This window comes from Malaclemys terrapin, chromosome 1 (assembly GCF_027887155.1).
Source record: "Malaclemys terrapin pileata isolate rMalTer1 chromosome 1, rMalTer1.hap1, whole genome shotgun sequence".
In the NCBI taxonomy this organism is placed as follows: domain Eukaryota; kingdom Metazoa; phylum Chordata; order Testudines; family Emydidae; genus Malaclemys; species Malaclemys terrapin.
The window spans coordinates 142,288,342-142,314,318 of record NC_071505.1 but is presented as its reverse complement, the minus strand read 5'-3'; the positions used below and the strand labels follow the sequence as shown (position 1 = coordinate 142,314,318).

Sequence of the window (25,977 nt, the reverse complement as noted above, 5' to 3'; positions counted from 1 at the left end):
AACTCATCAGGACTGACACCGCCCCCAACCCTTTCAAGAGCCTAGAATCGTCATACTTTAACCCGACAGCCACCCAAATCTAGCCATAGCTTTTTGGCCATTGTGTTGTGGCAAGGCCAAGCCACTCATACTGCAACTGAAGGCCCCATGGCTAAAACAAGCTCCAGCCCAGCTGGCTGCCTACAGCTCAGACAGCTCTCCTGTAGAGCTGACATTTAGTCACAAGCAGGTCACTTGTAAATGCCAGCAGCAGAGGTCAAGAAGTGGCCAAATAAACAAAGTCCAGAAATAGCAAGAACAAGGGGCTGTTTTCTAAGTCCAGCTCTACTGCCTGAGGCTGATGAGTTGCCTGTTCTGTGAAATGGGGATAATACTCCCAGCATGCACAAGGTGCAGAGGCAGGAAAGTGAGTTTAAGTCCATAAAACTCTGCTGTGTCCGCATGGTTAATTTCAGCCAACCCTCTCCTCCCCCGCAGGGAAAGCTAAACAGGGCCCAGAACACTGCGAAACTCCACTTAGGAAGGAAGCAGCTTAAATATTGGCACTATACAGAGTGCCCAGCAAATGTCCACCCTATTCCCCCTGCAGCAGGAGATGGGATGGGAGATCCTGTGTAGGCCTCCTATAGGAAAAATAATAAAAGGAGACCATTTAATTCAGAGGTTTGAGAGGAGCAGAGGGACCAAGGGGGCTCACCATCCTAAATCCAGTTTGTGCTGAGCAAGAAAAGCAGGGAGAGGGCTGTATTAAATACAGCTCTGTTTATCCAGCCTCCCAAGCTGCATGCTCTGCAGGAAGTGCTCACAGCAGCAGTCTTGCTGTTGTGGGGCTTTTTTCATCCTCTTGGCTCATGCAGCTGAAAAGCCAGTGGAACCAGCTCTGTGCACGTCAAGTAATGGAGAACATATGTATAGATGAAGCAGGTGTGAAACTTAGATAAGAGGATGCTTAGGAAGGGAGATGATGAAGCAGCTTCTAACCATGTAGGTCTTGCTATGAGCTCAGCTCCAGAATGTATCAGGCTGGGATACAAGAATGACCCTGCCCAAGCGTGCTGGCAGGAGAGCTTCATGCATTAGTTACATCCATCACTCCCCCTAACACAATGAGGGTTTCACATTCCATCCCCCCTACCATCTTGGTCCTGGTCACTGCCACCCCCAAGCCCCTCTTCTAAACCAAAAGAAACGCAGAACTCATTTTCCACACTAAACACACCTGGGACAAGTTTTGGTTCTTTTTTTACTTTTACAAACTTTTGAAAGAATCACTGAGCAGATAAAATTATGTGATCTGAGAGCCCAAAAATGGCATGAGCCCCATAAAACCTCCGTTCAAGAGTTTTCCCATGGGGAAGGAAGGGCTGGAAGAGAAATTAACAAGAGATTCATTGAACTGAAAGCTAGGTGCTGGTACCAAAACAAAGGCCTCACAGTCTTGGCAGACACAGCAGTTACGATTCTAGTCCTATAAAAATCCAAGCACTAGCAGAGGCAGCGTGTGAATAACAGGTCCCCAAGGGCTCACACTGCCCGCCCCTGCCCGAGTTTAAAACCACCAAATGGGATTTAATAGGACCCAAATGAAGCAGGAATTAAACTAGCCAACTGGTGAAGCCCAATGGCATAGATGGCTCCCAACACTGGGGATTGGGTACCAGCTTGGCCATTGCATTGGGAATTTCAAAGTAAGTGAGAGAGAACAATCAGTGAAAACTAACAGGCACCAGCAGAGGGCCCAGGCAGACGGAGAATCTTGGGTGAGGGAAGATCGCCAAGGTCACTCACACATCTTGCTCTGCCAGTTGGTGTGAATGGTTCTAGCAGTTTCATTTCTTCCCTGGTTTGGTCAGGAGGCTGTCACTGTGGGGAGAGAGGAATGAGACATTATAGTCTGGAAGGCACACATGCAGGGGGTACAGTTTAACTGCTGATCCAGCCTGACATTTGGAAAAAAGTTGGCCTCCAGCCCTGGCTTCACTAGCATGTCTCTAAAAGCTCCATGAGCCCCCTGGGAGAGGTAAAAATTCAACCCATTTTGCAATGGCAGAAATAAAGGCAGAGAGAGGAAATGACTCAAGATCACACAACTAGACAAGGCCACAGCGGAAACAGAACCCAGGAGTCCGGACTACCAGGCCCCCTGCTAATGTTAACCCATTAACTAGGACCCTGAAGACTGGCGGGCCTTCCCCTGTGTCACACGTGGGATTCAGCAGGGGGACAGACTCTGGGCCCAGGAGATCACCATAAACACTAAGTCTTTGAGGGCATGGAGGGAGTTTCAGCCTGCTTGGAGAAAGCCTATGGAGAAAGGGATCCTGTATGGAGAAATACCCTCCCCTTCACCCCCCTGCAGCAGCCAAACACACCCACAGCATGCAATTCCCATGCCAACTGCCTCCTTCTATGATCCCACCCCTCCTCAGTCTGGGCTCTCCACGTCACCTGCTTGTCTCCTCCACTTTCAGGAACCCACCGTGATCCCATCTTGGCCTGCACTGACCATGCTGCTAAAACACTGATTCACCACCCATCTGGCCTCCAACCTCTCTCATCCATCCATGGTATTATCTCACTCCCATTACCCCAGTATTGGAGGACCTCACAGCGTGATGTATTTGTCCTCACCACACTCCTGAGAGCTACGGCAGTGCTATTAGCCCCATTTTACAGCTGGTCTACATCCTCATAGGTCTTTAAGCACCAAACTCCCACTGACTTGCCCAAGGGCACACAGGAAGTCTGTGACAGGGCAGAGAGTTGAATCCAAGTCTCAGGCTAGTGCTCAAACCACTGGACTGTCCTCTTCCATATGGCATACCCCCCTTGCTGCCTGAAACTCGGCGATACCCAGCAGCCGTGCCTCCCATGTGATGGAAAAGGGCTCACACAAAGTGATCTGTGCCTTACCTTCCTCTGCATGTCAGGAGAGGCAGCCAAAAAGAGAAGAGAGAAAAACAATTAGATTTAACTTGATTTGAATCCTGAGCTTTAGAAATATAAGGAAGACCCTCTCGTGCTATCCATGGGCTCACCCCATTCAAGAGAAATGTGATTCAGCGGGACAAAGCTCCAGAGGGGTATCTCTGGGGCTCAGAACACCTTTCGCTCCCTCTCTATGTGAATGTTAGTTTGGGGGAAAAGGAGGAATCCATCTTCTGGAGCTATTTGGAGCCTCTATGACACCACTGCCCCCCTTACCTGGTGAAGCCCTCATCCTGTAGGTTCAACTGTAAGTTATCAGCTGTGAGATACACGCGGTTCTGCGACGCCGCAATCTGGAAGAGAGACCAAGTGAGGGCAGGGTGGCTGCAGTGGGAGCGAGTTCACAACGGGATGGAGTGAATGAGACCCCTCCACACAACTGCCACCTTGCGCACACACGTGAATACGATGAAGTGGGTATTCACCCATGAAGGCTCATGCTCCAATACATCTGTTAGTCTATAATTTGCTTACAACCAAATTAGGAGTGTCTACATGGAGTTCTGTATTGGTATAATAGCACATCTTAGTTCAAGTAGTACAAGTTTGAATAAGGACAAAGCCATGTCCCACATCCAGTGCCATCAGATTTTGAGAACTAGTGCTCATTCCAACTTCCCATCACATTGACCTTTGACCCCCAAGCAGGCATGTGCCCACTTTCCCAGACCGCAGGGTACTGGGGCCTCTGGGTGGTTGTGGCTGGGTATGGGGTGCTGAAGTTTGATATAGATCTGGCTTTATGGTGGGGAGGGGGGGGGGCAGCTCCCCCCCCCCCAGATCACAGATCAGTACAGACAACCCCCACCCTGACCAGAAGGGTGGGGGTACAAAGGGACAAGGTCAGGAGGAAGCAGGTCACATTCGCCTTAGACTCATCACATGGCCTCTGGAATGGGTGTGGGGAGTGCAAACAAGTTAGTGAAGGGGAATGAAACAACCCTAGCCCCCTAACTTACTGTTTTGGAGATGTTCTGGGCAGCTCGGATCTTGCGCAGCTTGATATAGCCTGGGTTCTTGCTCAAGGCTTCACCAATGTGAGGACGACAGTAAGTTAAGGGGGAAATCTGCTAACAGACCCTCACCCAGCTTCCTCCTCCTAACTGAGTGTCACCGGATTCTCTCTGAAACAATGCTCACTGAATCAGCTTGACCTTTGACCTCATGGGACAGCACAAGCCTCCCCAAGCCAAAGGCAATGGGACTGAGTGGCCGTAGCTGGAAGTTTGATGTAGATCACGTAGGTATCAGTTGGGAATGGAGGCTCCAGCCGATCACCAAGATCACAGGCCAATGCAGACAGCCCCCATGTTCTGCCCAGGGAAGGGGGACAAATGATAGAAGAAGGCAAGTCACACCTGCCTTCAATCCATCACATGGCTTCCAGTATGTGTACCGTGGGCTGAGACAGACTCCCAGAATCCCTATGTCCAGCACACCTCCCCGACCACATCCACAGGGCATGAAAAAGATATCATCTTGGCAGCTGTGGCTTCCCCCTCTGCCTGGACAATCTTCTGCTTCTGTTCCTGCTTGGCCTTCTCCACCAGGAACTGGGCTCGCTGGGCCTCTTGCTGGGCTAGGGAGGGAAAAGGCCAAAACCAGAGACATTAGAACCAGGTTCCATCCTTCCAAATCCTATGGCAGGATCTTTCCTACAGTCTATTCCCTGGAGCTCGTACTTCTAAAAACCTGAAGTTATGGTATCCCGGGCCCTTGCCCAGCTAGTCATTTACTTAGATTGTCCATTTTTTGACACAGGGACTGCCAATTTATGTGTTGGCAGTACCTAGCACAGGGAGGCTGGGGCCCCTGGGCACAACCACAATACAGCTACAAACATTAATAGTCAGGAACTGAGCGTAGCTCTCTGAAGCAATGGGAACTCAGGCTTGCTGCAGGAATGGAGAATCTTCTAGTCCATCTTCCATGACCAAGCACTTTTAAATGCTGCCCATCAAATACACAGGTTCTGGATGCTGACCAAAGGAGCCAGACTTTGGCAAGACCTGACTGTGATTATATCCACGTGATGTTAGTGCTATTCTAGACAAAACTTTCGGCACTGAATTTCCTTATATGAAAAGGAAAGGAATGGAACTGCCTGTGGCTAACGGTCCCAGTAGGATTCCAGAGTTCACCTGTCACAGAGGCAGATGGGCTGAGGATTCCAAAACAGAAGGGTCGCTCCTGCAGCACTCATCCCCTAACACTGTGCTGAGGCTTGAGGGCAGCACCAACTCACCCACTTGCTTAGCCTCAACAGCCGCTGTGTACTCGCGGCTGAAACTTAGCTCTGTGATGGCCACATCATCCAAGATGAGGCTGAAATCCTTGGCTCGCTCTGTCAGTTCCCGTCGGATTAGCAGAGAGACCTGAAATGAAAGAGTGGGTAGGAGGGGCACGACTAACTCACAGATCTCTTCCCAGTTACCATTCCCTCCAGAGCATCATTGCCCCCTCCCCTTCAACCCACTTCCTAGGGACCCTAGTTCCCAGTATCCTAGGCGATAAGGAGAGGATGCTTGGGCAGCACAGGACCCTTGCATAGGAACCAAAGAATTGCCAGACCAAGATCCACGGTCCATCTAGTCCAGTACCCTGTCTCTGACAGTGGCCAGGGCCAGCTGCTTCAAGGAAAAGTATAAGAAACCCTGCAGCCAGCAGATGTGGAAAACTGTGACCATGTTAGGTTTCAGCCTGGTCTCTAATAATCATTGATCCGCTTCAACTCTGAAGCATAACTTTTAACATCCCTTTCAAAATGTGTGTTGCCATTAACTAACTCTGGATAGTCCTGATACCTATATGAATAGCCACTCTCTTTCAATCCTGCTAAATTCTTGGCCTCAGTGACGTTCTGTGGCAATGATTTCCTCAGTTTAGTCACTTTCAATGTCATTGAGAGTCCTCCTTGTTCTTGTGTTCTGAGACAGGGAGAAGAGAAGTTCCTGATCTCTTCTCTACAGGGGTCATTATTGTGTAGACTTGTGTCCCGTTAGGTCTCCTTTCTAAGGAAACAATCCCAATCTTTTTGGTCTCTTCGTTTTTCCAGGCCCTTGATCATTCTCATCACTTCTCTGAACCCACTCCAGTCCCACAATATCCACTGGAGTTGGAGTGACCAATACTGCACACAGTATCCAGAGAAGGCTGCACCAGTGCTTCACCACCCTCCTAGTGAAATAGTGTTTCCTAATATCCAACCTGGACCTCCCCCACTGCAACTTGAGACCATTGCTCCTTGGTCTGTCATCTGCCACCACTGAGAACAGCCAAGCTCCATCCTCTTTGGAACCCCCCTTCAGGTAGTTGAAGGCTGCTATCGAATCCCCCCTCATTCTTCTCTTCTGGAGACTAAACAATCCCAGTTCCCTCAGCCTCTCCTCATAAGTCATGTGCTCCAGACCCCTAATCATTTTTGTTGCCCTCCGCTGGACTCTTTCCAATTTTTCCACATCCTTCTTGTAGTGTGGGGCCCAAAACTGGACACGGTATTCCAGATGAGGCCTCACCAATGTCGAATAAAGGGGAATGATCACGTTCCTCGATCTGCTGGCAATGCCCCTACTTATACAGCCCAAAATGCCGTTAGCCTTCTTGGCAACAAGAGCACACTGTTGACTCATATCCAGCTTCTCGTCCACTGTGACCCCTAGGTCCTTTTCTGCAGAACTGCTACCTAGCCATTCGGTCCCTAGTCTGTAGCAGTGCATGGGATTCTTCCATCCTAAGTGCAGGACTCTGCACTTGTCCTTGTTGAACCTCATCAGGGTTTTTTTGGCCCAATCCTCTAATTTGTCTAGGTCCCTCTGTATCCGATCCCTACCCTCTAGCGGATCTACCACGCCTCCTAGTTTAGTGTCATCTGCAAACTTGCTGAGAGTGCAGTCCACACCATCCTCCAGATCATTAATAAAGATATTAAACAAAACCGGCCCCAGGACCGACCCTTGGGGCACTCCGCTTGAAACGGGCTGCCAACTAGACATGGAGCCATTGATCACTACCCGTTGAGCCTGACGATCTAGCCAGCTTTCTATCCACCTTACAGTCCATTCATCCAGCCCATACTTCTTTAACTTGGTGGCAAGAATACTGTGGGAGACAGTATCAAAAGCTTTGTTAAAGTCAAGGAATAACACATCCACTGCTTTCCCCTCATCCACAGAGCCAGTTATCTCATCATAGAAGGCAATTAGGTTAGTCAGGCACGACTTCCCCTTGGTGAATCCATGCTGACTGTTCCTGATCACTTTCCTCTCCTCTAAGTGTATCTTTATTGATTCCTTGAGGACTTGCTCCATGATTTTTCCAGGGACTGAGGTGAGGCTGACTGGCCTGTAGTTCCCCGGATCCTCCTTCTTCCCTTTTTAAAAGATGGGCACTACATTAGCCTTTTTCCAGTCATCTGGGACCTCCCCCGATCGCCATGAGTTTTCAAAAATAATGGCTAATGGCTCTGCAATCTCATCTGCCAACTCCTATAGTGCCCTCAGATGCAGTGCATCCGGCCCCATGGACTTGTGCACGTCCAGTTTTTCTAAATAATTCCAAACCACTTCTTTCTCCACAGAGGGCTGGTCACCTTCTCCCCATATTGTGCTGCCCAGTGCAACAGTCTGGGAGCTGACCTTGTTCATGAAGACAGAGGCAAAAAAAAAAAAGCATTGAGTACATTAGCTTTTTCCACATCCTTGGTCACTAGGTTGCCTCCCTCATTCAGTAAGGGGCCCACACTTTCCTTGACTTTCTTCTTGTTGCTAACATACCTGAAGAAACCCTTCTTGTTACTCTTAACATCCCTTGCTAGCTGCAACTCCAAGTGTGATTTGGCCTTCCTGATTTCACTCCTGCATGCCTGAGCAATATTTTTATACTCCTCCCTGGTCATTTGTCCAATCTTCCACTTCTTGTAAGCTTCTTTTTTGCGTTTAAGATTAGCAAGGATTTCACTGTTTAGCCAAGCTGGTCGCCTGCCATATTTACTATTCTTTCTACACAACTAAACGGCTAAATAAGTCTAAATAAATGTCAACCCTTTCTCCACTATGTCCCTTACATGTGCAAGTAATTCTGAGATGTATGAGACATGATTTTCCTTTGCAGAATCTGCGCAGGTTAGACACTATCAGATCATGAAATTCTAGATGTTTTGTTTATAATCATTTCAACCTGTGTGCCAGACACAGATATAGGGCTCACTGCATAGTAATTCCCCAGATCACCCCTAGAGTCTTTTTTAAATACAAGTACACCATTTTCTATCCTCCAATTCTCTGGAGCAGAGGCTGCTAATGAGTGTGTGAATATTTGTTAGCAGCTCCGCCACTTCATCCTGAAATTCCTTCTGTAACCAGCTGGGCCTGGTGATTTTTTGCCTTTTAAATTATCAATTTGGAACAGACCTCATCTTCACTACCAGGAAAGAACAGATCATGGTAGGAATCCCTCCAACATTCTTAGTGCTGAAGACTGATGCAAAGAAAACATGCAGCTTCTCAACCAAATCCTTATCTTCCTTAATTGTAACTTTAACCTCTGATAATCCAGGGGACTCTCTCAGGCTTCCTGCTTCTGATATGTTGAAAGAATCCCATTAGTTTTTTGTCTTTCACTATTTGCTCTTCAAACTCTATTTTGGCCCTTCTAATTTCCCTCCTACACACTGTTTGCTATAATTTATGTTCCTGTTTATTGGCCTCATTAGGCCCAACTTTTGAAAGATTTTTGTTTGGCTTGAATAGCATCTTGAATCTTATTTGGTTATATTGGTACACTCCTTGCCTTTCTGGATCCCTTTCAGTTCAACAGTGCCCATGTCTTCTCAATTATTGTTTTTATAAGTAGCATCAATTTTACCGCTTGGGATTTTACCTCCGTTACTTTTATCATTTAACTTCTAAAAGGGCCTTTTGACTAACCTACTAATTTTATTGAAATCTCCCTTTCTAAAGTTTAGTGTAACTTTTTGGTACCCTAACTGCCCCTAGGATGTTGAGCCTTATTATACTGTGGTCACTATTACTTAGTGACTCAGCTACTGTCACTTCTTGACTTAACTATCAGTTTCTTAAGACTAAAATGAAAGTATTCTTTCTTCTCTTGTGCTGTCTAGAACTTGCTTCTTGGAACAGCTCTCTTAAAATGTTGATCAATTGCTTCTCTAAAACTTGGTCCCGTTGTGCTATTGGACCAGGCTGTGTGTGGGCTGTTGAAATCCCCCATTATCTTCATTAAGTTTTCCTGCCTCTGATGTTTCTCCACATTGTGCACTCAATTTCCTCTTTTTGATCTGGAGGCCAGTAATATATTTTTACATCTTGGGATTTGTATCCCTGGAGATTCAATGGTGTGGTCCTGGCCAATGAGAATTTTTATCTCGCTGGATTCTATAGAATCTTGTAGATACAGCAGTGCGCTGCCATCTCTTCAGTCTAGTCTGACTGACTTGTATAGATTGACCTTATGTCTCCTTCCTTAGGAGTTTACATTTGGCCTCCAGTATCTCTTTCCTACCATTTCCCTGTGTCTCTGGTCCCAACATGTACCTGGACGGACCACGGGCTCCTCCTCACTCACCAGAAGCCAGTTGAGGTTTCTCATGATATCTGCCATCATTGAACCTGGCAGAAAAGTGACTCTGACCCTGGTGCCAAAGGGCTAATCCTTCCACACTAGCCTCTGTCCCTTGTCCATCCTGTGCATCTGGGGTGGGAGTGTGGGGGGGAGTAAGCTAACTCCAGGCAGGCTCTAGCATCTCAGATCTCCCACCATGGGATAATGAACAGACCTGAGCTCGCTGAGTGATGAGTTGTGAAGCATTGAACTTGGCCACAACACTTTTGAGCACCTCGTTGACAATCGAAGGAAGGACCCGCTCCTCATAGTCCAGACCCAGGCGCTGGTACATTTTGGGCAGCTCTGCAGCATTGGGGCGTGAAAGGACACGCAGAGAAATGTTCACCATCTGCAGATCTAAGAGACAGAGAATCACATACTGACTACATCCCCAAAGCCCAGCCTGGCTCTCACCAGCTCTGCCAATACCCCTAAATCTGCAGACCCCAGACCACTACTCCAGTCCCTACTTTCTGCTAAAGTCTTATTCCTGGCTTGCAGCTCCACCCCCATTATTCCAGTCCACTGCTTAGGCTCCACAAACACCCTAGTATTCTACCACTGGGCTAATACAGAAACAATGGGCAAAGGACTGTGTCCCTTCCCCTGTCCTGGTCAAGAAGATGGTCTCACCTTTGGAGCCCGTTGGGGAGGAGATTTTTCGGGGTCGAGCTCGGATATCATAAATTATTGGATACTGAAACCAGGGGATTCTGAAAAACCAAGGACAAAAATCACATGTTATACAATCAACAGAGGTATCACGAAGGAGGGAAAGGAGATTAGGACGGAGAGTGTACATGTGTGCAACAGGAGGCAGGGGGAACAGTGAATCCAAGGACTGAATAAATATTGGAGAAGAATGAAACCATGTTTAGAGCATTAGTTTAGGACCTGGATGACCACAAACGCCTTCTCTACCACAGCCTTCCTGCATGACCGTGGGCAAGTCAGTCTCTGTGTGCCTCAGTTCCCAGACTGTAAAACAGGGATAATAGCATCACCTTGCCTCACAGGGGCATAGTGAGGATAAATACATCAAAGATTGTGATATGAGGAGCTTAAGTTCTACAGTAATGGGGACTAAACCCCAGAAGTACCATAGGTAGATCAGTACTAATAGGGCAGCTGAGTTGTTACCTCAGATGTTTTCTGCTAAAAACTTTAACTTTTTCCTGTTTTGATGATGACATTACAACAAGTGGATTTTTTGTATTCTCTCCCTATTTTTTAAATCCAGAAAGTGGGTGTGCCACCTCATTGCTACAAGTTCCCAACTTTGCTGCTGCCATGTGGCTGGTACCCTGCAAAGCTCTGTCAGCAACACAGGTCCTTTCGGGATTACAGCAGGATCTTTAGATAGGAGATTGTTTTAAATTAGGATTTAGGAACTACAAGAATGTCTCTGCTCCTGAGATTAAGGCTGCTTTTCCAAGAAAGAACTTACTAGGGGTAGCAGTGAAAATCTTGGTTTGAACGAGGAAAACGATCTTTTACCTGCAAGAGCAAATTGGCTCAAAAGGAATCCAAGGATGTGGATAAAACCTCATACGTCCCCTCCCCCCAAGCACCTCTGCCCCTTACCTGAAGTGCAGCCCCTCCGCCAGGATCGTGTCTGGCTGGATCCCACCGATGCGGTTGAAGAATATCGCCCTCTGGCCTCCTTCCACTGTGGGGAGAGCGGGCAGCAGTCAGGCAGGGCCGGGGGTGGAGCGCGGGCAGGGCCGGGGGGGAAGTGGAGCATGGGGCAGGTGTGCGGAGAACGGGGCCAGTCGAACTCACCGGTGAAGATCGACTCGCGGACCCCGTAGGCGACGGCGCCAGCTCCCAGCAGCAGCTTGAGGGCGGTGCCCATCCCGCGCGGCCCAGCGGGAAGGCGCCCCGCCAAGTCCTTCAGGTTCTGGGCCATGGGGAGTTCGGTCGGGCGCTGCGGGACGGACGGACAGATAGGCAGCCGCGTAAATCAGACAGACAGACAGACAGACAGTCCCCCTCCCCCAAACCGCCCCGTCCCGTCACTTCCCTGGGCCCCGTCGCGGACTCCTCTACGGCTGGGAGCTCAGCCCGCGTTCCCCGAACCAGCCCTCACCTGCCCCCACGTTGCCGCTACAGGAGGAGGAAGAGGGAGAAAGGACAGCGGAAGTGTCCGTTTTCTAATCCCTCCGACTGGAACCGGTGACCGGAAACGGGTCTACCTTTTTCCCACACGGCGCCCTGAGATTAAAAAAGCAACCGGGTAGAGGCCGTACTCGCTTCAAAGATAGCGGACGGAAACAACCCTCGCCGCGGGGAGGCTGACGGGGAGGGTAACTATCCGGACACAGGGCACGTGACATCGATGTTTAGATTCTCTTACCGGAAGCAGCCTTTCGCACACCGGAAGTGCTAGGAATATGGCCGATTATTAGGCTCTCTCTCCGCGCCGCTGGGGGAAGCGCGAGGCTCCGGTTTAGAAGAGCACGAGCCGTAGCTGTGACGCCGCTTCCAAGATGGCGGCGCCCACGCGGCAGCTCCGGAGACCAGCAGGGGATGCGGCGGCAGAGATGGCCCCGGCGACGAAGCGGCCCCTGGGGCAGCGGCGGCGGCTTCTTATACTTCTCGAGGGAGCGAGTCTGGAGACCGTGAAGGTGCCGGGGAACGGGGCTGGGCCTGGCGGGGACTCACCATGACCCGCCTTGTCCTCACTCTCTCCTCGTCTCTTTGGTTGCAGGTTGGAAAGACGTACGAGCTGCTGAACTGCGACAAACATAAATCGCTGCTGCTGCGAAGTGGCCGGGACCCGGGGGAGGTGAGGCCCGACATCACACACCAGGTACGACCCCCGTTGTGCAGGTCCTAGGAAGGGCCAGGTCGCTGTGCCAGCAATCAGCTCCTGCAGGAGGCGCTTATGCAAAAGCCACCCAAAAGGGAACGTTTTCTCTGGACTCCCCATAACAAGAGATCAGCTTGTTCCTTGAAGCAGGATTGGCCCTTCCAAAGATTTTTCTTTTAAGTTTGTAAATCACATTGCCCATGTAAACACCCATCTTTTTAAATTCTGCTGCAGCAGAGCCACTGTGCCTTTTTGGATCCTTTTCTCACCACTTCCTCAGCAGAATAGTCCCTTCCTGCTCACTGTGCCCAGACCCTGATGTCTGAGAGTTGATCCTTCCTTTTAACATCAAATTCTCTGGTGTCATGTGCTTCTCCCATTGTGTGCTTTCTCTCTTAAGAGCCTCTTGATGCTCATGGACAGTCCCCTGAACCGGGCTGGCCTGCTGCAGGTTTACATCCACACCCAGAAGAATGTTCTCATTGAAGTCAATCCCCAGACGAGGATTCCCAGAACCTTTGATCGATTCTGCGGTCTGATGGGTAAGCGGTTCAAACTGCTTCATCCCCATTCTGGCTCCCCACTTATGACCCTTTGACCCTCTAGCCTGTCTCTGTTTTATTATTTGCTTCCCTCTCCTCCACTTGTTTGAGCCCCTGGTTCAGTAGTTCCTCCCCTTAGGCTGGGGGAGGGGCCTTCAGATATGAAAGAGCACAGGATGGAAGGAAGCCATAAATATACAGGGCTGAAAATTTTGAGGAAAGATTCAAAGAGCCATATAGACTCAGACTTTAAGGCCAAAAGGGACCATCATGCTCATTTAATCTGACCTCCTGCACATTTCAGGCCACAGAACCTCACCCACCCATTCCTGAGATAGACCCATAACCTCTAGCTGAGTTACTGACATCCTCAAATCATGATTTAAAGAGTTTGTTACAGAAAATCCACCATTTACAGTAATTTAAAACTAAGAGTTGACCCTGCTGCAGAGGAAGGCAATAACAAATCAACCCACCCTGTGTCTGTTTGCTGTGGTGAAGCTGCACCTATCGGAGCAGAAGAACCTTCTGCAAGTCTGGTGATGTAAACCACAGCCATAGTTTGGGAGAGTGGGATGAGAGAAAGTAGCCCAGGTCTGAGCCTCAGGGGTGCTGCCCCAAGGGAAGGTTCTGCATTGGAAATTAGGAGGCTCAGACATGAAACTTGAGGCTTTTCCCAACTCAGCTCGCTGCAGAATAGGTACTCTAATGTTGACACATGAAAATTTCCTGGTTCTCTTCTTCTCCTACCAGTTCAGCTGCTACACAAACTCAGTGTCCGTGCAGCCGATGGGCCCCAGAAACTGTTGAAGGTAAGTTTCTATTCCTAACTGTTGAGGGGGAACTTAATGACTCTGTGGTGCTCTGTAAGGGCTGAGGATGTGTTAGGAAGTGAGCCTCTGCTGCTGTACAGAAACGTTGTTTTGAGCCCCAAGATCTAACCTCTAAACCTCAAGCTAAATGTGTTTTCCCATGCAGGTCATCAAGAATCCAGTGACTGATTATCTCCCTGTGGGGTGCATGAAGATAGGCACCTCTTTCTCAGTCCCCAACGTGACAGATGTGCGTGAACTGGTTCCCACTGCAGAACCCGTTGCAATTGTTGTGGGAGCTTTTGCCCATGGCTCGGTAAGGGTAGTGGTGGCTGACACACCTCTTCTCCCATCACTGATTGCCTGGTGGAGCAGTAGACCTGTCATGGGAAGTAGGGGACTGTTTCCTTTTCATTATAGATCATGGTTTTCCTGCACTAGAGGGGATGCTGTTGATGCAAGGCCTGTGCTCTGCTGCATGATCGCTTATGTTAAGGGGGTATTCCCTTTCAATTCCTCTCCCAGAATTGCACTGAAATTTTATGATCTTATGCCACACCCATGCCCACCTGCTTCACTTGGATACAAGATGTTATGAGTTAGTAGCTGTCCTGCTTCAAGGGTGGGTGCATATCAGTTTTGGGTGGATTGCAGTACATAGTGTGACAAGTACTGGAAGTGCAGTGGTATTGTCAATGGTTGGGGGTATTAACTGACTGGATAGTAACATGGATTTCCTGCTTCCCCCTCATTCTTCTCTCTCCCCAGCTGAATGTTAACTATATAGAGAAGATGATCTCCATCAGCAACTATCCCCTCTCTGCTGCCCTGACCTGTGCCAAGATCACCACAGCCTTTGAGGAGGCCTGGGGGGTGGTGTGAGCCCTCCATAATTGGCCCTGTGGAGTAGGACTCTGATCTTTCTAGACTTGGCAGCTATTTTTCTACTTGTGTGTGTAAAGAGCAGAGTCAACCTTGCCTGAAGGCTCAGTGATAGAGTTCAAGGCATACCATCCTGAGCTTTCCTTCCATGCAGGCTGCTCCCATGGTGAGAGGCCAATGGGCACCCCTCTGGGGGTGTTCTTTCTCCTTATATTAAAATTACTTTTGATAAAAATGCATTTTTGTGCTGTGAATTTTTTAACTGCAGGTGAGTAAAGGGGTGAGGAGAGATGCTAGAGGATCTGTGTCTGTATTATGACCTTTGCTACCATAAACCTATTCCTCAGCTGCAGTGGATAGCACAGTCAAGAGTAACTGTCACTCAACCATAGCCTGATAAACATGAGCCAGAGAGGTCTCCCACAGCAGATATTTAACATTCCTTGGACCTACTGTTCCCTGGGGAGGAGGTTTCACCTCTCCCACTCACCAGAAAAAGCAGCTGAAGCAGGAGTGGGGAGGGGAAAAAAACAGGGAACAATTTTTATCTGGGATGACTGAAGTAGAAAATTCAGAGGTGGTTCCATCCCCACATAGTGGTGGTGTTTAGTGCTTTACAATCATTTGAAGTCAGCATAAAGGAGTGTCCACCAGAGGGTAGCAGAGAGATAAGGCAACATGTAGAGGGTGTGAAAAGTGGAGGGGCATTGCCCTCTGCACTCCTCACTAGTGGGTCTCTGACCCTGTACTCTCTGTTCCCCTCATCACATTGACAGAACAGTTGAACTTGAACACAGCAAACTTGACAGGTGATGCTTCAGCACGGGATGAGTCCATCACCTGTGCCGGTTCACGCATGGTACAAACTGAAAGGAGACAACAGGCAAAGTTAGGAATAAAGCAGCCCCCATTGACATCGGTTATCCCTCAATCCTGACCTGTACCTTTGCTTTTCTAGGCCTCAAGTCTCCCTGCCCCACTCTGCAAGTCTCACCTTTTGGCTGTTACTCTGCTTTCTTTAGCTTTTCTTTCCGTGGCACAAATGCTCTGCGGACGTAAGGCAACACAAGCAGTAAGGTGAGGAATATCATGTGGCCTAGGAAATAAATAGAGCTATACACCTGTGTGGAGAGAGAGGGGATTAATGATTAGCTTGCATGGTGATCTCTCCTGTCCCCCAAAATCTTGCTGCCCATTCAAGGTTTTTATGTACCTTGATCCACTTGTCCCAGGTAAAAAGGCAGAATGGCACCAGTGAGTAACCCATGAACATCCAGTGGATGGTTTGCTGCAGCACATAGTAGAGAGGCTGCAGGAAAGTGATGGAGGCCCAAGCACTCAGAACAGGAGAGTCCCGCACTAGGGTGATTGCCTGACAAAAAAGGAAGGAGTGGTCAGTATGATATTCCTACTGTCACTTGACATCTGTATGCATTACACACAGGGCCCCGTGTATTCAGTGATCATAGACAGAATTGGCCTCTATGCTCTGAAAGATGTAGTGTTGTCAGACTGCAGACAGTCAAACAATGACTGAAAAAAGTTCAGTAGAGTTTTAATATGATTCCTAAAGAGATTAGCTGTAAACTAGGGTTGTCAATTGCAGGTAATGCCTGCCATTAATAAACCACAATTAAAACATTAATGACATACCTGTGGGCAGGGTGGAAGGCATCAGCAGCAGGGGGCTGAAGCCCCAGCTTGCAGCTCTGGAGGTGGCACAACGGCTGGAGGGGGTGCTGCACTGGAGCGGCCTGCAGCTTCCCCTGGGGAGGCAGGCTAAAGCCCAGAGGCCCCAGCCCTGACCCTCTATTTGAAAATAGCCCCCCCCAATATAAATAAATGGTATTCTAATGTTGTTTTAACTGTGATTTTTTAAATTTTTTAAATGTTTTAATCACTAGACAGCCCAACTATAAACTATTTCACTGTTGATAGTTTTAGCAGATGCAACCAAATCATGTGCTTGCAAGCTTCCCAAGTGTCCAGAGCCTCAGTTGCCCCCTACCCATATGCCAAACTCTGGCTTCCTCCCTGACATCTTCTATGATGGAATTACGGATTGTCCACACAGATGCCAGCAGTCTACTTAAGAGCAAACAATATGGTGTAAAATGCAGAAACATAAGGGACAGATCAATTTTATATTTAATTCAGGTAAAGCTTCCAGTGTGGAAGTTTCCCAAAGTTACCACAGACTCCTGGGTCTTTAGAAACCACGGGGCCTTGGCTATCACAAGCCATCCCCCTGCTAATATACCAGACACAGCATACCTGTCTTTCAACGATGACTATAAGGAACTCCATTTGGAAGCACACAAGGTAGCCAGAGTGCAGCCCATGCCACACAGCCAGGAAGAACAGGGCCAATGCCTGTGACAGAAGCTTGTTACCCAAGAACTTCAGCCGTTTGAAGATGTAACTGGAGCCAAGAAGAGAAATTTAATGCAGTTGTGATTGATTAGCTCCTTTCCCCTCTGCACACTGGGGACGTGTTCTGAGACTGAAGGCCTCTGTGTCCCTTCAGTGGGATAAGCAGCACTAATGAGGGGAGGCCAACCTGCTGAGAGCACTCAAGTGCTGGGGCAGGTGAATACTTTGCATGACTGAGCACTTGTCCAACCAGGAGCTGGGTCAAGTCATTTCAAAGGGTCATGAGACAGGAAAAAACTTTCTATCACAACTGCTTTGGGGCCACATTGGAACCAGTGCTCTAGAGACAAAGGGCTTCATACTCCATTCCCAACATTCCTGCCCCAGCAAGCCCTCCAACTTCTGGCCTGGGCCTAGATTGAGACTGGTGCTCTGACTGTGAAACGCCCCCTGCTCACCGAGCCACCCAGGCATTGGTGTTGATGTTGAAGGAAGCAATGGTCCCCGTGAAGAAGGGTGTTGTCTCGAATAACCAAACCTTCATGTTGGCACAAGCGTCCCACTGTGGTATCCCACTCTCATCTCGGCCATTGTACCCAAGGCCAACGAGGATGCAGACTCCTTCCTGTGAGAAACTACACATATCAAGGAAAAGCAGCACCTCCTACTGGAGAAGTCAGAGTTGGGCAGTTATAGGCTCCTCCCCCACAATGGCACAATGCCTACTGTTGGTAATGGCAGAGATGAACTGTTACAAGTTGCCTCCCTACTGGCTAGGAAAGGCAGAACTGGGTAGCAGCAGGATACTTCAACTCCCTTGTCTGGCTATTATGTCTCACGCCCCACAACTAAAGCAGGGGTGTGTGTGTGTGTGTGTGCGCTCACTTTTCCCATCCTACGAAAATATGAAATGTCAAGAGTTTTCCCCATTTCACAAGAAGTTTTGGGTTCACCGAATCAGCATTTTCTGATTAATCTATTTTGTCAAAACATTCCCAACCAGCTCTTTGTCACAGCAGTCCCTGTGAAGGAGGGCTGAGCAGAGCAACTATAAAGTTCCTTGCTCTGATGCATCTGTCCTAGTCAAGTTAAAAGGGGAGTTTTTTTCAGGGCACATCCCCCTTCTGGACTCACCGTGACAAGCCAACAGGTGACATATTTGTAGAGTATCACTTTGCCCCAGATCAATATGTAAAAGCATCGGAACCAGAAAGGCTGTTCCTACAGAGATACAAAGAGAACCCAGGAGAAAAAAAAATGGTGGCTGAAAACTGTCCAGGTGTTATATTAGCTCTAGCACAACATCTCCTGGATCATGGAGGATAGCCCCTAGTGAAGCAGGCCAGTGGAAGGATTCACATTTGTGACTTCAGAGAACCCAAGAGCTCAGGTACCCTAAATACCGAGCTAGCTAGCAGTACTGAGACACAGCATTGCTAGATCTGACCATGTGAGGTCTCATCTCTCTAGTCTGATCTAGTGTTTAAAGGAGAGATGCTCAATTTTATATGGCTAAGAATAGTTAACCTCCTGTAATCCAACTATTTTACAGCCAGATACCATCTGGAGCAGTAACATAATAGCCATTTCAGAAGCATTTTTGGGTTAATATTAGGGCTGTCAAGCGATTAAAACAATTAATCACGATTAATCATATTGTTAAACAATAACAGAACAACATTTATTTAAATATTTTTGGATGTTTTCTACATTTTCAAATATATTGATTTCAGTTACAACACAGAATACAAAGTGTACAGTGCTCACTTTATATTTATTTTTTATTACAAATATTTGCATAGTAAAAAACAAAAGAAATAGTATTTTTCAATTCACCCAATACAAGTACTGTATTGCAATATCTCTATCATGAAAGTTGAACTTACAAATGTAGAATTATGTACCAAAAAAAACTGCATTCAAAAATAAAACAATGTAAAATTTTAGAGCCTGCAAGTCCACTCAGTCCTACTTCTTGTTCAGCCAATAGCTCAGACAAACAAGTTTGGAGGAGATAATGCTGCATGCTTCTTGTTTACAGTTTTCAGAGTGGTAGCTGTGTTAGTCTGTATCAGCAAAAATAACGAGGAGTCCTTGTGGCACCTTAGAGACTTAACAAATTTATTTGGGCATATTGTCACCTGAAAGTGAGAACAGGAGTTTTCATGGCACTGTTGTAGCCAGCATTGCAAGATATTTACGTGCCAGATGCACTAAAGATTCATATGTCCCTTCATTCTTCAACTGCCATTCCAGGGGACATGTGTCCATGCTGATGACGGGTTCTGCTCAATAACAATCCAAAGCAGCTTTCTTTTGGGTTCTGTAGTTTCCGCATCAGAGTTTTGCTCTTTTAAGACTTCCGAGAGCATGCTCCACACCTCATGCCTCTCAGATTTTGGAAGGCACTTCAGATTCTTAAACCTTGGGTTGAGTGCTGTAGCTATCTTTAGAAATCTCACATTGGTACCTTCGTGTTTTGTCAAATCTGCAGTGAAAGTGTTCTTAAAATGAACAACATGTGCTGAGTCATCATCCGAGACTGCTCTAACATGAAATATATGGCAGAATGCTGGTAAAACAGAGCAGGGGACATACAATTCTCCCCCAAGGAGTTAAATCACAAATTTAATTAACGCATTTTTTTAATGAGCCTCATCAACATGGAAGCATGTCGTCTGGAATGGTGGCTGAAGCACGAAGGGGCATACGAATGTTTAGGATATCTAGCACGTAAATACCTTGCAGTGCCAACTACAAAAGTGCCATGCAAATGCCTGTTCTCACTTTCTGGTGACATTGTTAATAAGAAGAGGGCAGCATTATCTCCTGTAAATGTAAACAAACTTGTTTGTCTTAGCAATTGGCTGAACAAGAAGTAGGACTGAGTGGACTTGTAGGCTCTGAAGTTTTACATTGTTTTGTTTTTGAGTGCAGTTATATGTATCAAAAAAATTCTACATTTGTAAGTTGCACTTTCACATCCAAGAGATTGCACTACAGTACTTGTATGAGGTGAACTGAAAAATACTATTTCTTTTGTTTATAACTTTTACAGTGCAAATATTTATAATAAAAAATAATATACACTGATTTCAATTACAACACAGAATACAATAGATATGAAAATGTAGAAAAATATCCAAAATATTTAATAAATTTCAATTGGTATTCTATTGTTTAACAGTGCAATTAAAACTGCGATTAATCACAATTAATTTTGAGTTAATCGCATCAGTAAACTGCGATTAATAGACAGTCCTAGTTAATATTTTTATTTCTAAATTTTAAAGTCCTTGTTTGTTCCTGGTTATGTAGAAAAACTGATGAACTTGACGGAGAAATCAGCCATTTCTCCAAGGATCTCAAAAAGTCAGATCAGTTTCAAACTCAAGTGAGTTAACCTGCAGAGTGAGCTGGACCTGCTGAGTAAAGTCACTACTTTATTTTTTTAAGCAACAATATTGACAAACAAGCAGGACCTTGAGTGGATCCTTCATTGTTGTGTTGGCATTAGGGAATGCTTAGTTTGTGAAGTCTTGAAAATATATGGTTCATGATTTCTTCTTTACCTTTTTTAAGTATAAAAAATCCTAGGAAACTATATGCAAAGAACTTTGTTACGGTAATGATTAACGGTTAATCATTAAATGATCAGGAAATATAAATGGTTCCAACAGTAACTGGATTGCACTAAGTTTCTTGTTCAATTTATAACTCAGTATTCATGTTCGTCATTAAATGCAACCCCCGGGCATGCAATGCCACTGAATTAGTGGTGGCTGTTTAACATTTGCAGTTACTGACCCTTCTGTAATATTTAACTAGGCAATCCTTAAAAGTCCTTTCACTTAGTTTTCTAGTTTTACAATTCCTTTCTTGAGTAGCTGGTGCCACCTACAGGAATAGATTAGCTTCTAAAGCTCAGCTCTAACTACTGACACTAGTACTTACCAGGTATGCATCAGAGATGAGGTCTTCATCAGAGATGTATGGGCTCACTAGGGTATAGGTTACCAGAAAGAAGAGGCCTAGGGTAAGGCGCTTGCCAGCAGGCACAAGGCTGGGGGGGGGAGGGGGAAGGGGGGAAGAAAGTGGAGATCAGAAGTCAAATGTTGCAAAGAAACTCAAGACTCCCAAATTGAACAGAATTTAAAAAAAGAAGTGGAGCTAAGGGCTCAGATGGGGCTGAAGGAGGATCCACTGCAGTGGCCACCCTCATTGGGAACTGGGATCAACACCCCACCAGGCTTGGGCTGGGTCTGCATTGAGTGTTGCAGATTCAGAACAAAATAATAATATCCAAGAGCAGTGCTAAGGAGGGTGCTGCATTGTGGCAACTTTGTAGGGGAGTCTTTGGAGGCTGCATCCCCCTGAGAGTCAGTACTGAACCCTGAGATCCAGTGTGGTGCTAGATGGCAATGTACTGCCATCTAGGTAAAGGATGCTTGGGGCTCTCATGAGGGAGGGGGCCAGAGTGGCTCTGGTTACCTGTTGGGTCTTTGGCCTGGAACATCAGTCATCTCGCCCCTTGCCAGTTTCTGATAGTCTGTCATGGAGAACTGGGGCCCCACCATGAAGGCACCATAGAAATAGGAGAAACCCGAGACCTCCAGTAAGGTAGGAACTCCATGGACTGCAAACCGCTTCTGCTCAGGGTTCAGGGACCCCTGTATCAAAGGGAGCGACATTAACATTTCCCTAGACTAATCGTGGATTTAACTCCCCCAATCCATCTCCCCTCTGGTTTGAGTTATAAACTGCTACACTCAAAGGTCTCACCAGTTCATTGATTGATTAAGATACAAGCCTCCGGCTCCCAACAGCAACAGTATCTGCATTCAAAGCCCAATCATGGGGATCCACGCTCCCAGCTGATCCCTCAACAAGGGGAACTGCACCCGTCCCCTCCAGCATGCCAAGTGCAGTAGGAGCTGCACTCCTAGTCTCCTCTAGGCTGCAGTGGCATGCACACACCCCAACTCATACAAAGCTTCAGTGCTGGGGTCCACACTTCCCAGCAGAAGGATATATTCCTGGGGCACAAGCCCATTACACTACTCACTAGTTTTGCTGCTTGAACTTCACCTTGGAAGTCTCAACTGAACCATGTTCTCTTATTATCAGTGGTAATTTGTCTGCTTGGGGGACAGGGCGAAGCCCCAAACAGTAGACATGCAAGCGATATGTTAGAATGGGGATTAGGAGACAACAGCAGAGATTCTAGTCTCTCTTCCTCCATAAGGAAGCAGTATTTCTCACACCCTACTTTGCGATAGGATGACTGCTCCCAAGTTGCTAGGGTCCTGGTCCCAACACCCTAAACAAGCAATAAGGGGAAGGGGCAGGTCATCTACAGGGGTAGGAACCCTATGGGACTGAAGAGGAGAGAACAGGGATGAGACTGAACCAAGGGAAAGGAGCACAGGAAGTCTTACCCAGTGTTGAGATGTCTGTAAGACTATTTCCCCAAAGGAAGGGCCCCACTGTTCAGGACATGGGGAACTAGAAGCCCTGAGGAATGGATTTTATGAGACTGGGGAGAGAATATGATCCTGTCATGGATCCCAGAGCTGAAGTGGCTAGCCCCAGCTGTGATTACTATTGTCCCAGACAATCCCTTTCCACTCTGGGGTTCATGCCTCTTATACACACACAGATGCACCCTCCGAGCCATGGCTTTGCTGAGCTGGGGATTTAGTTCTTTGACTCTCTCCCCAGAACTTGACTCCTCTGGCCTTCAGCTCACAGGAAAGAAGTGGGAGAGGAGAGAGATGGGGCTTCACTCACCAAATCCTTCCCTCCATCGTAATAATCGATGGCCAAGCCTAGAGATAGAGAGATCAGAATTACGTTGAGACCATCTTTGAAAGGATAGGGTTGAACCACTAAGGATTTAAACACCTCCTCACCTTTGGGGCAGGAGTGGTGGAAAGCATATACACGGTGTGTGTAAAGGAAGGAAATAGGTGGCATCACTCACCAATCAGCTTGAGAGTCAAGACACAGTGTGGCATGGTCCACTTAATGTCATAATGCTCTGTGGCAGTGAAGTAATAACCAGCCATAAGGTATGTCTGAAAGAGACCATGGTATGGATTACTCAGGCTGACTACTCCAGCAAAACTTGTTCTATCCCCTCCCACGCTCACTACTGGGAAGTAAAGGATTGGGTAGCAGCAGCAGGCTTCCCACTCTAGATGAATGCAGAGAAGAAGGAGGCACTTACTATTTGAAAGCAGAAGGTGGTCAAGACAGCAGTTATCGTGCGGCCCATAAGCCTCAGTATGAGGAACTGGATCAGGACACACAGCAGGGAGTGAGTGAACTGTGTCCCTGTGGAGACAGATGGACTGAGAATTGAACTACACAGCAGCTCCTCACCACAGGTTCTCAAACTGCAGCAAGCTCTGAGCCAAGCAGCCCATTTCTCCCCATATCCCTCTTACCGAAGTTGAAGTAGGCAATTGAGAGCCCTGTTAGGGTGTTGTACAGGTGAATGAGGTAGACCTCCTTCTGGAAGAGGAAATAGCGCTGGAACAAGGCAAAAGGGTATCCTGGGTGGGGAAAGAGACAGGAATATAACTTAAAGCAAACAAGAAGACAGGTTTATACAAGTCTAAACAATAAACCTCTAGGGCCCTGGCTACACTTGCAAGTTGCAGCACTGTAAAGCCGCCCCCAGCGCTGTAACTCACTCCCCGTCCACACTGGCAAGGCATTTGCAACGCTGTATCTCCTTGGTTGCAGCGCTGCATGTACTCCACCTCTCCGAGAGGAATAGCGAGTGCAGCACTGTGAATGGCCTCCAGACTTATTCGACAGTACCCACAATGCCTGTTCTAACCACTCTGGCCATCAGTTCAAACTCTACTGCCCTGGCCTCAGGTAACCAACCATGTGACCCACCCTTTACATTCCCCGGGAATTTTAAAACTCCCCTTCCTGTTTGCTCAGCCCAGCGTGGCATGGAGTGCTATCAGCAAATCTTTCCAGGTGACCATGCCTCCACGCACCAAGCGAGCCCCAGCATGGAGCAATGGCGAGTTGCTGGACCTCATCAGTGTTTGGGGGGAGGAAGCTGTCCAGTCCCAGCTGCGCTCCAGCCGTAGGAATTACGATACCTTCGGGAAGGTATCAAAGGACATGATGGAAAGGGGCCATGACCGGGACGCCCTGCAGTGCAGGATTAAAGTCAAGGAGCTGCGGAGTGCCTACCGCAAAGCCCGTGACGTAAACGGCCGCTCGGGTGCTCCCCCCGCGACCTGCAGATTCTACAAGGAGCTGGATGCGATACTTGGGGTTAACTCCACCTCCACTCCAAGCACCACCATGGACACTTCAGAGCCGGTGTGGGGGGGGGAGGAGGAGGAAAACGGGAGTGATGGTGGTGGGCCGGATGGAGCCATGCAGCCAGGAGCTCTTCTCGAGCCAGGAGGATGGTAACCAGTCGCAGCGGCCGGTACTTGGTGGAGGACAAACAGAAGAGCAGGTTCCCAGTAAGCGTTTTTTTTTTCGAGAAGGAATTTTTTTCGGTGCGGGCTCTTTGGGAGAGGAGGATTAAGCATGCAAGCCTAGATGCGGAATAGTGCATTGATGTGGTTTATCATATCGCGGTAATCAGCCTCGGTAATCTCTTCGAATGTCTTATCCAGAATGTGTACAATGCGCTTGCGCAGGTTTATAGGGAGAGCCACCGTGGTCCTTGTCCCAGCCAGGCTAAAGTGTCCGCGCCACTGTGCCGCGAGGGGACCATTGCTGCACACAGGCAAGCTGGGGGGAGGGATAGCTCAGTGGTTTGAGCATTGGCCTGCTAAACCCAGGGTTGTGAGTTCAATCCTTGAGGGGGCCACTTGGGGATCTGGGGCAAAATCAGTACTTGGTCCTGCTAGTGAAGGCAGGAGGCTGGACTCGATGACCTTTCAAGGAGATGGGATATCTCCATTAATTTCATTTCATATGGGCCAGGGCGGAAGCCGCATTGCAGTAGAAGACCCTCCCTTGCTTCCCAGGTCACCCTCAGCAGCAAGATATGGTCCAGGACGAACTCCTGTGGAAAATGTTGGGACAGTGTTCAGTGTAGGTGCCCCCTGAAGCTGTTGGCTCTCCCCAAAGCACAGAAACCCAGAGGACAGTGCAGCCCTGAAACAATCAGTCCCCTTTACTCACCATTTTGAGGCTCCCGTGGGATATGTGTGCTCTGTTTCGGACGGGAAAATTATGTGTTTTCTACTCCTTAAGTGCGGGGGGAATCATTACTCTGTCTGGTATAAACAATGCTGCCTCTGTTAAACGTTACGTTTTGCCTATACAGCTGCATCAACCTTGAGACCTCAGCCGTCCCTCTTATCGTCTGCTCAGAGACTGCAAAGAATCAGGAAGAGACCGCGAAAAAGCAAAGAAGACATGCTGCAAGAAGTGATGCGGCAATCTATCAAAGAGAACGAGAAGGCACAGGACTGGAGGGAGAGAGAAAGCAGGATCTGCCAGGAAAACGCAGCGCACCGGCGGCAAAGCACCGCGCACCGGCAGCAAAACACTGATAGGCTCATCAGCATCCTGGAGCGCCAAGCAGATGCTATCCAGGAGCTGGTAGCCATGCAGAAAGAGGAGCAGTACCGAAAACGCCACCCCCCCCCCACAGCCCTTGTCCCAAAACTCTTTCTGTTGTGCCACACTGTCACCTCCAACCCACTTTCCCCAACTTCCGTGTTCTTCACGCCACCCGCTGCCTCCAACACCAGTATTTTCACCACCCAACCCTGAAGACCACGACCCTTACCCTCTGCACTCAACCCCCATCACCATGCAGTATAGCTGCCATGAAGTGCAGCACTCACTGCACAGCACACCAGACAGGACATACACGAATCTGTGATTGTACTGTTCCCCACTCCACCGCCTTTTTTCTTTTCAATAAATAATTTCTTTTTCTTTTCAATAAATG

General features: G+C 47.9%; 3 protein-coding genes and 1 non-coding gene across 7 annotated transcripts in view; 1 reads left to right on the top strand and 3 right to left on the bottom strand.

The window, feature by feature from the left end:
* Positions 1-1,225: 1,225 nt before the first annotated feature.
* PHB2 (prohibitin 2) lies at positions 1,226-12,050 on the bottom strand. 3 transcript variants are annotated; one of them, XM_054041401.1, is made up of 11 exons: positions 11,966-12,050; positions 11,392-11,536; positions 11,194-11,278; positions 10,243-10,322; positions 9,782-9,966; positions 5,234-5,363; positions 4,464-4,567; positions 3,948-4,025; positions 3,206-3,281; positions 2,914-2,941; positions 1,226-1,863 (listed from the first exon to the last, which is right to left on the bottom strand). In XM_054041401.1, exons 2-11 carry the CDS (start codon positions 11,516-11,518, stop codon positions 1,830-1,832), a joined length of 927 nt encoding a protein of 308 aa, XP_053897376.1. In that variant the 5' UTR covers positions 11,519-11,536; positions 11,966-12,050; the 3' UTR covers positions 1,226-1,829. The 3 variants fall into 3 exon arrangements, with proteins under 3 accessions (XP_053897376.1, XP_053897368.1, XP_053897385.1); XM_054041393.1 differs by lacking the exon at positions 11,966-12,050 and adding an exon at positions 11,699-11,807; XM_054041410.1 differs by lacking the exons at positions 1,226-1,863; positions 2,914-2,941; positions 11,966-12,050 and adding an exon at positions 11,699-11,807 and having other exon boundaries at positions 3,201-3,281.
* Positions 3,621-3,874, bottom strand: LOC128830699 (small nucleolar RNA U89). Its single transcript, XR_008443657.1, has one exon. It is a non-coding gene; the product is annotated as a small nucleolar RNA U89 (small nucleolar RNA).
* Positions 11,998-14,896, top strand: EMG1 (EMG1 N1-specific pseudouridine methyltransferase). Its single transcript, XM_054041434.1, has 6 exons — positions 11,998-12,236; positions 12,320-12,421; positions 12,822-12,963; positions 13,717-13,775; positions 13,942-14,091; positions 14,544-14,896. Exons 1-6 carry the CDS (start codon positions 12,099-12,101, stop codon positions 14,655-14,657), a joined length of 705 nt encoding a protein of 234 aa, XP_053897409.1. The 5' UTR covers positions 11,998-12,098; the 3' UTR covers positions 14,658-14,896.
* Positions 14,897-15,186: 290 nt separating this feature from the next.
* The window catches only part of LPCAT3 (lysophosphatidylcholine acyltransferase 3), a 37,223-nt gene continuing 26,432 nt past the window's right edge, over positions 15,187-25,977 (bottom strand). Inside the window, exons 1-13 of one of the 2 annotated variants that reach the window (XM_054041380.1) lie at positions 24,249-24,268; positions 23,480-23,587; positions 23,260-23,366; positions 23,014-23,107; positions 22,821-22,858; positions 21,522-21,700; positions 20,985-21,093; positions 18,165-18,251; positions 17,489-17,655; positions 16,932-17,079; positions 15,871-16,029; positions 15,652-15,778; positions 15,187-15,523 (exon numbers count right to left, since the gene is read on the bottom strand). In XM_054041380.1, coding sequence (XP_053897355.1) covers positions 15,662-15,778; positions 15,871-16,029; positions 16,932-17,079; positions 17,489-17,655; positions 18,165-18,251; positions 20,985-21,093; positions 21,522-21,700; positions 22,821-22,858; positions 23,014-23,107; positions 23,260-23,307 — 1,146 coding nt within the window. In that variant the 5' untranslated portion in view covers positions 23,308-23,366; positions 23,480-23,587; positions 24,249-24,268 and the 3' untranslated portion in view covers positions 15,187-15,523; positions 15,652-15,661. Of the gene's footprint in view, positions 15,524-15,651; positions 15,779-15,870; positions 16,030-16,931; positions 17,080-17,488; positions 17,656-18,164; positions 18,252-20,984; positions 21,094-21,521; positions 21,701-22,820; positions 22,859-23,013; positions 23,108-23,259; positions 23,367-23,479; positions 23,588-24,248; positions 24,269-25,977 lie in introns of those variants that run through there. The other variant, XM_054041371.1, reaches the window with a different exon arrangement.

Bases quoted from the DNA above. Each gene is read 5' to 3' on its own strand.
- PHB2 (XM_054041401.1), bottom strand. From the start codon at position 11,518: ATGGCCCAGAACCTGAAGGACTTGGCGGGGCGCCTTCCCGCTGGGCCG. The intron at 11,279-11,391 runs GTGAGTTCGACT...CTCTCCCCACAG, and splicing joins CCGCGAGTCGATCTTCACCG to TGGAAGGAGGCCAGAGGGCG. The intron at 10,323-11,193 runs GTAAGGGGCAGA...TTGGTTTTTCAG, and splicing joins GCGGAGGGGCTGCACTTCAG to AATCCCCTGGTTTCAGTATC.
- EMG1 (XM_054041434.1), top strand. From the start codon at position 12,099: ATGGCGGCGCCCACGCGGCAGCTCCGGAGACCAGCAGGGGATGCGGCG. The intron at 12,422-12,821 runs GTACGACCCCCG...TTCTCTCTTAAG, and splicing joins GGCCCGACATCACACACCAG to AGCCTCTTGATGCTCATGGA. The intron at 14,092-14,543 runs GTAAGGGTAGTG...CTCTCTCCCCAG, and splicing joins GAGCTTTTGCCCATGGCTCG to CTGAATGTTAACTATATAGA.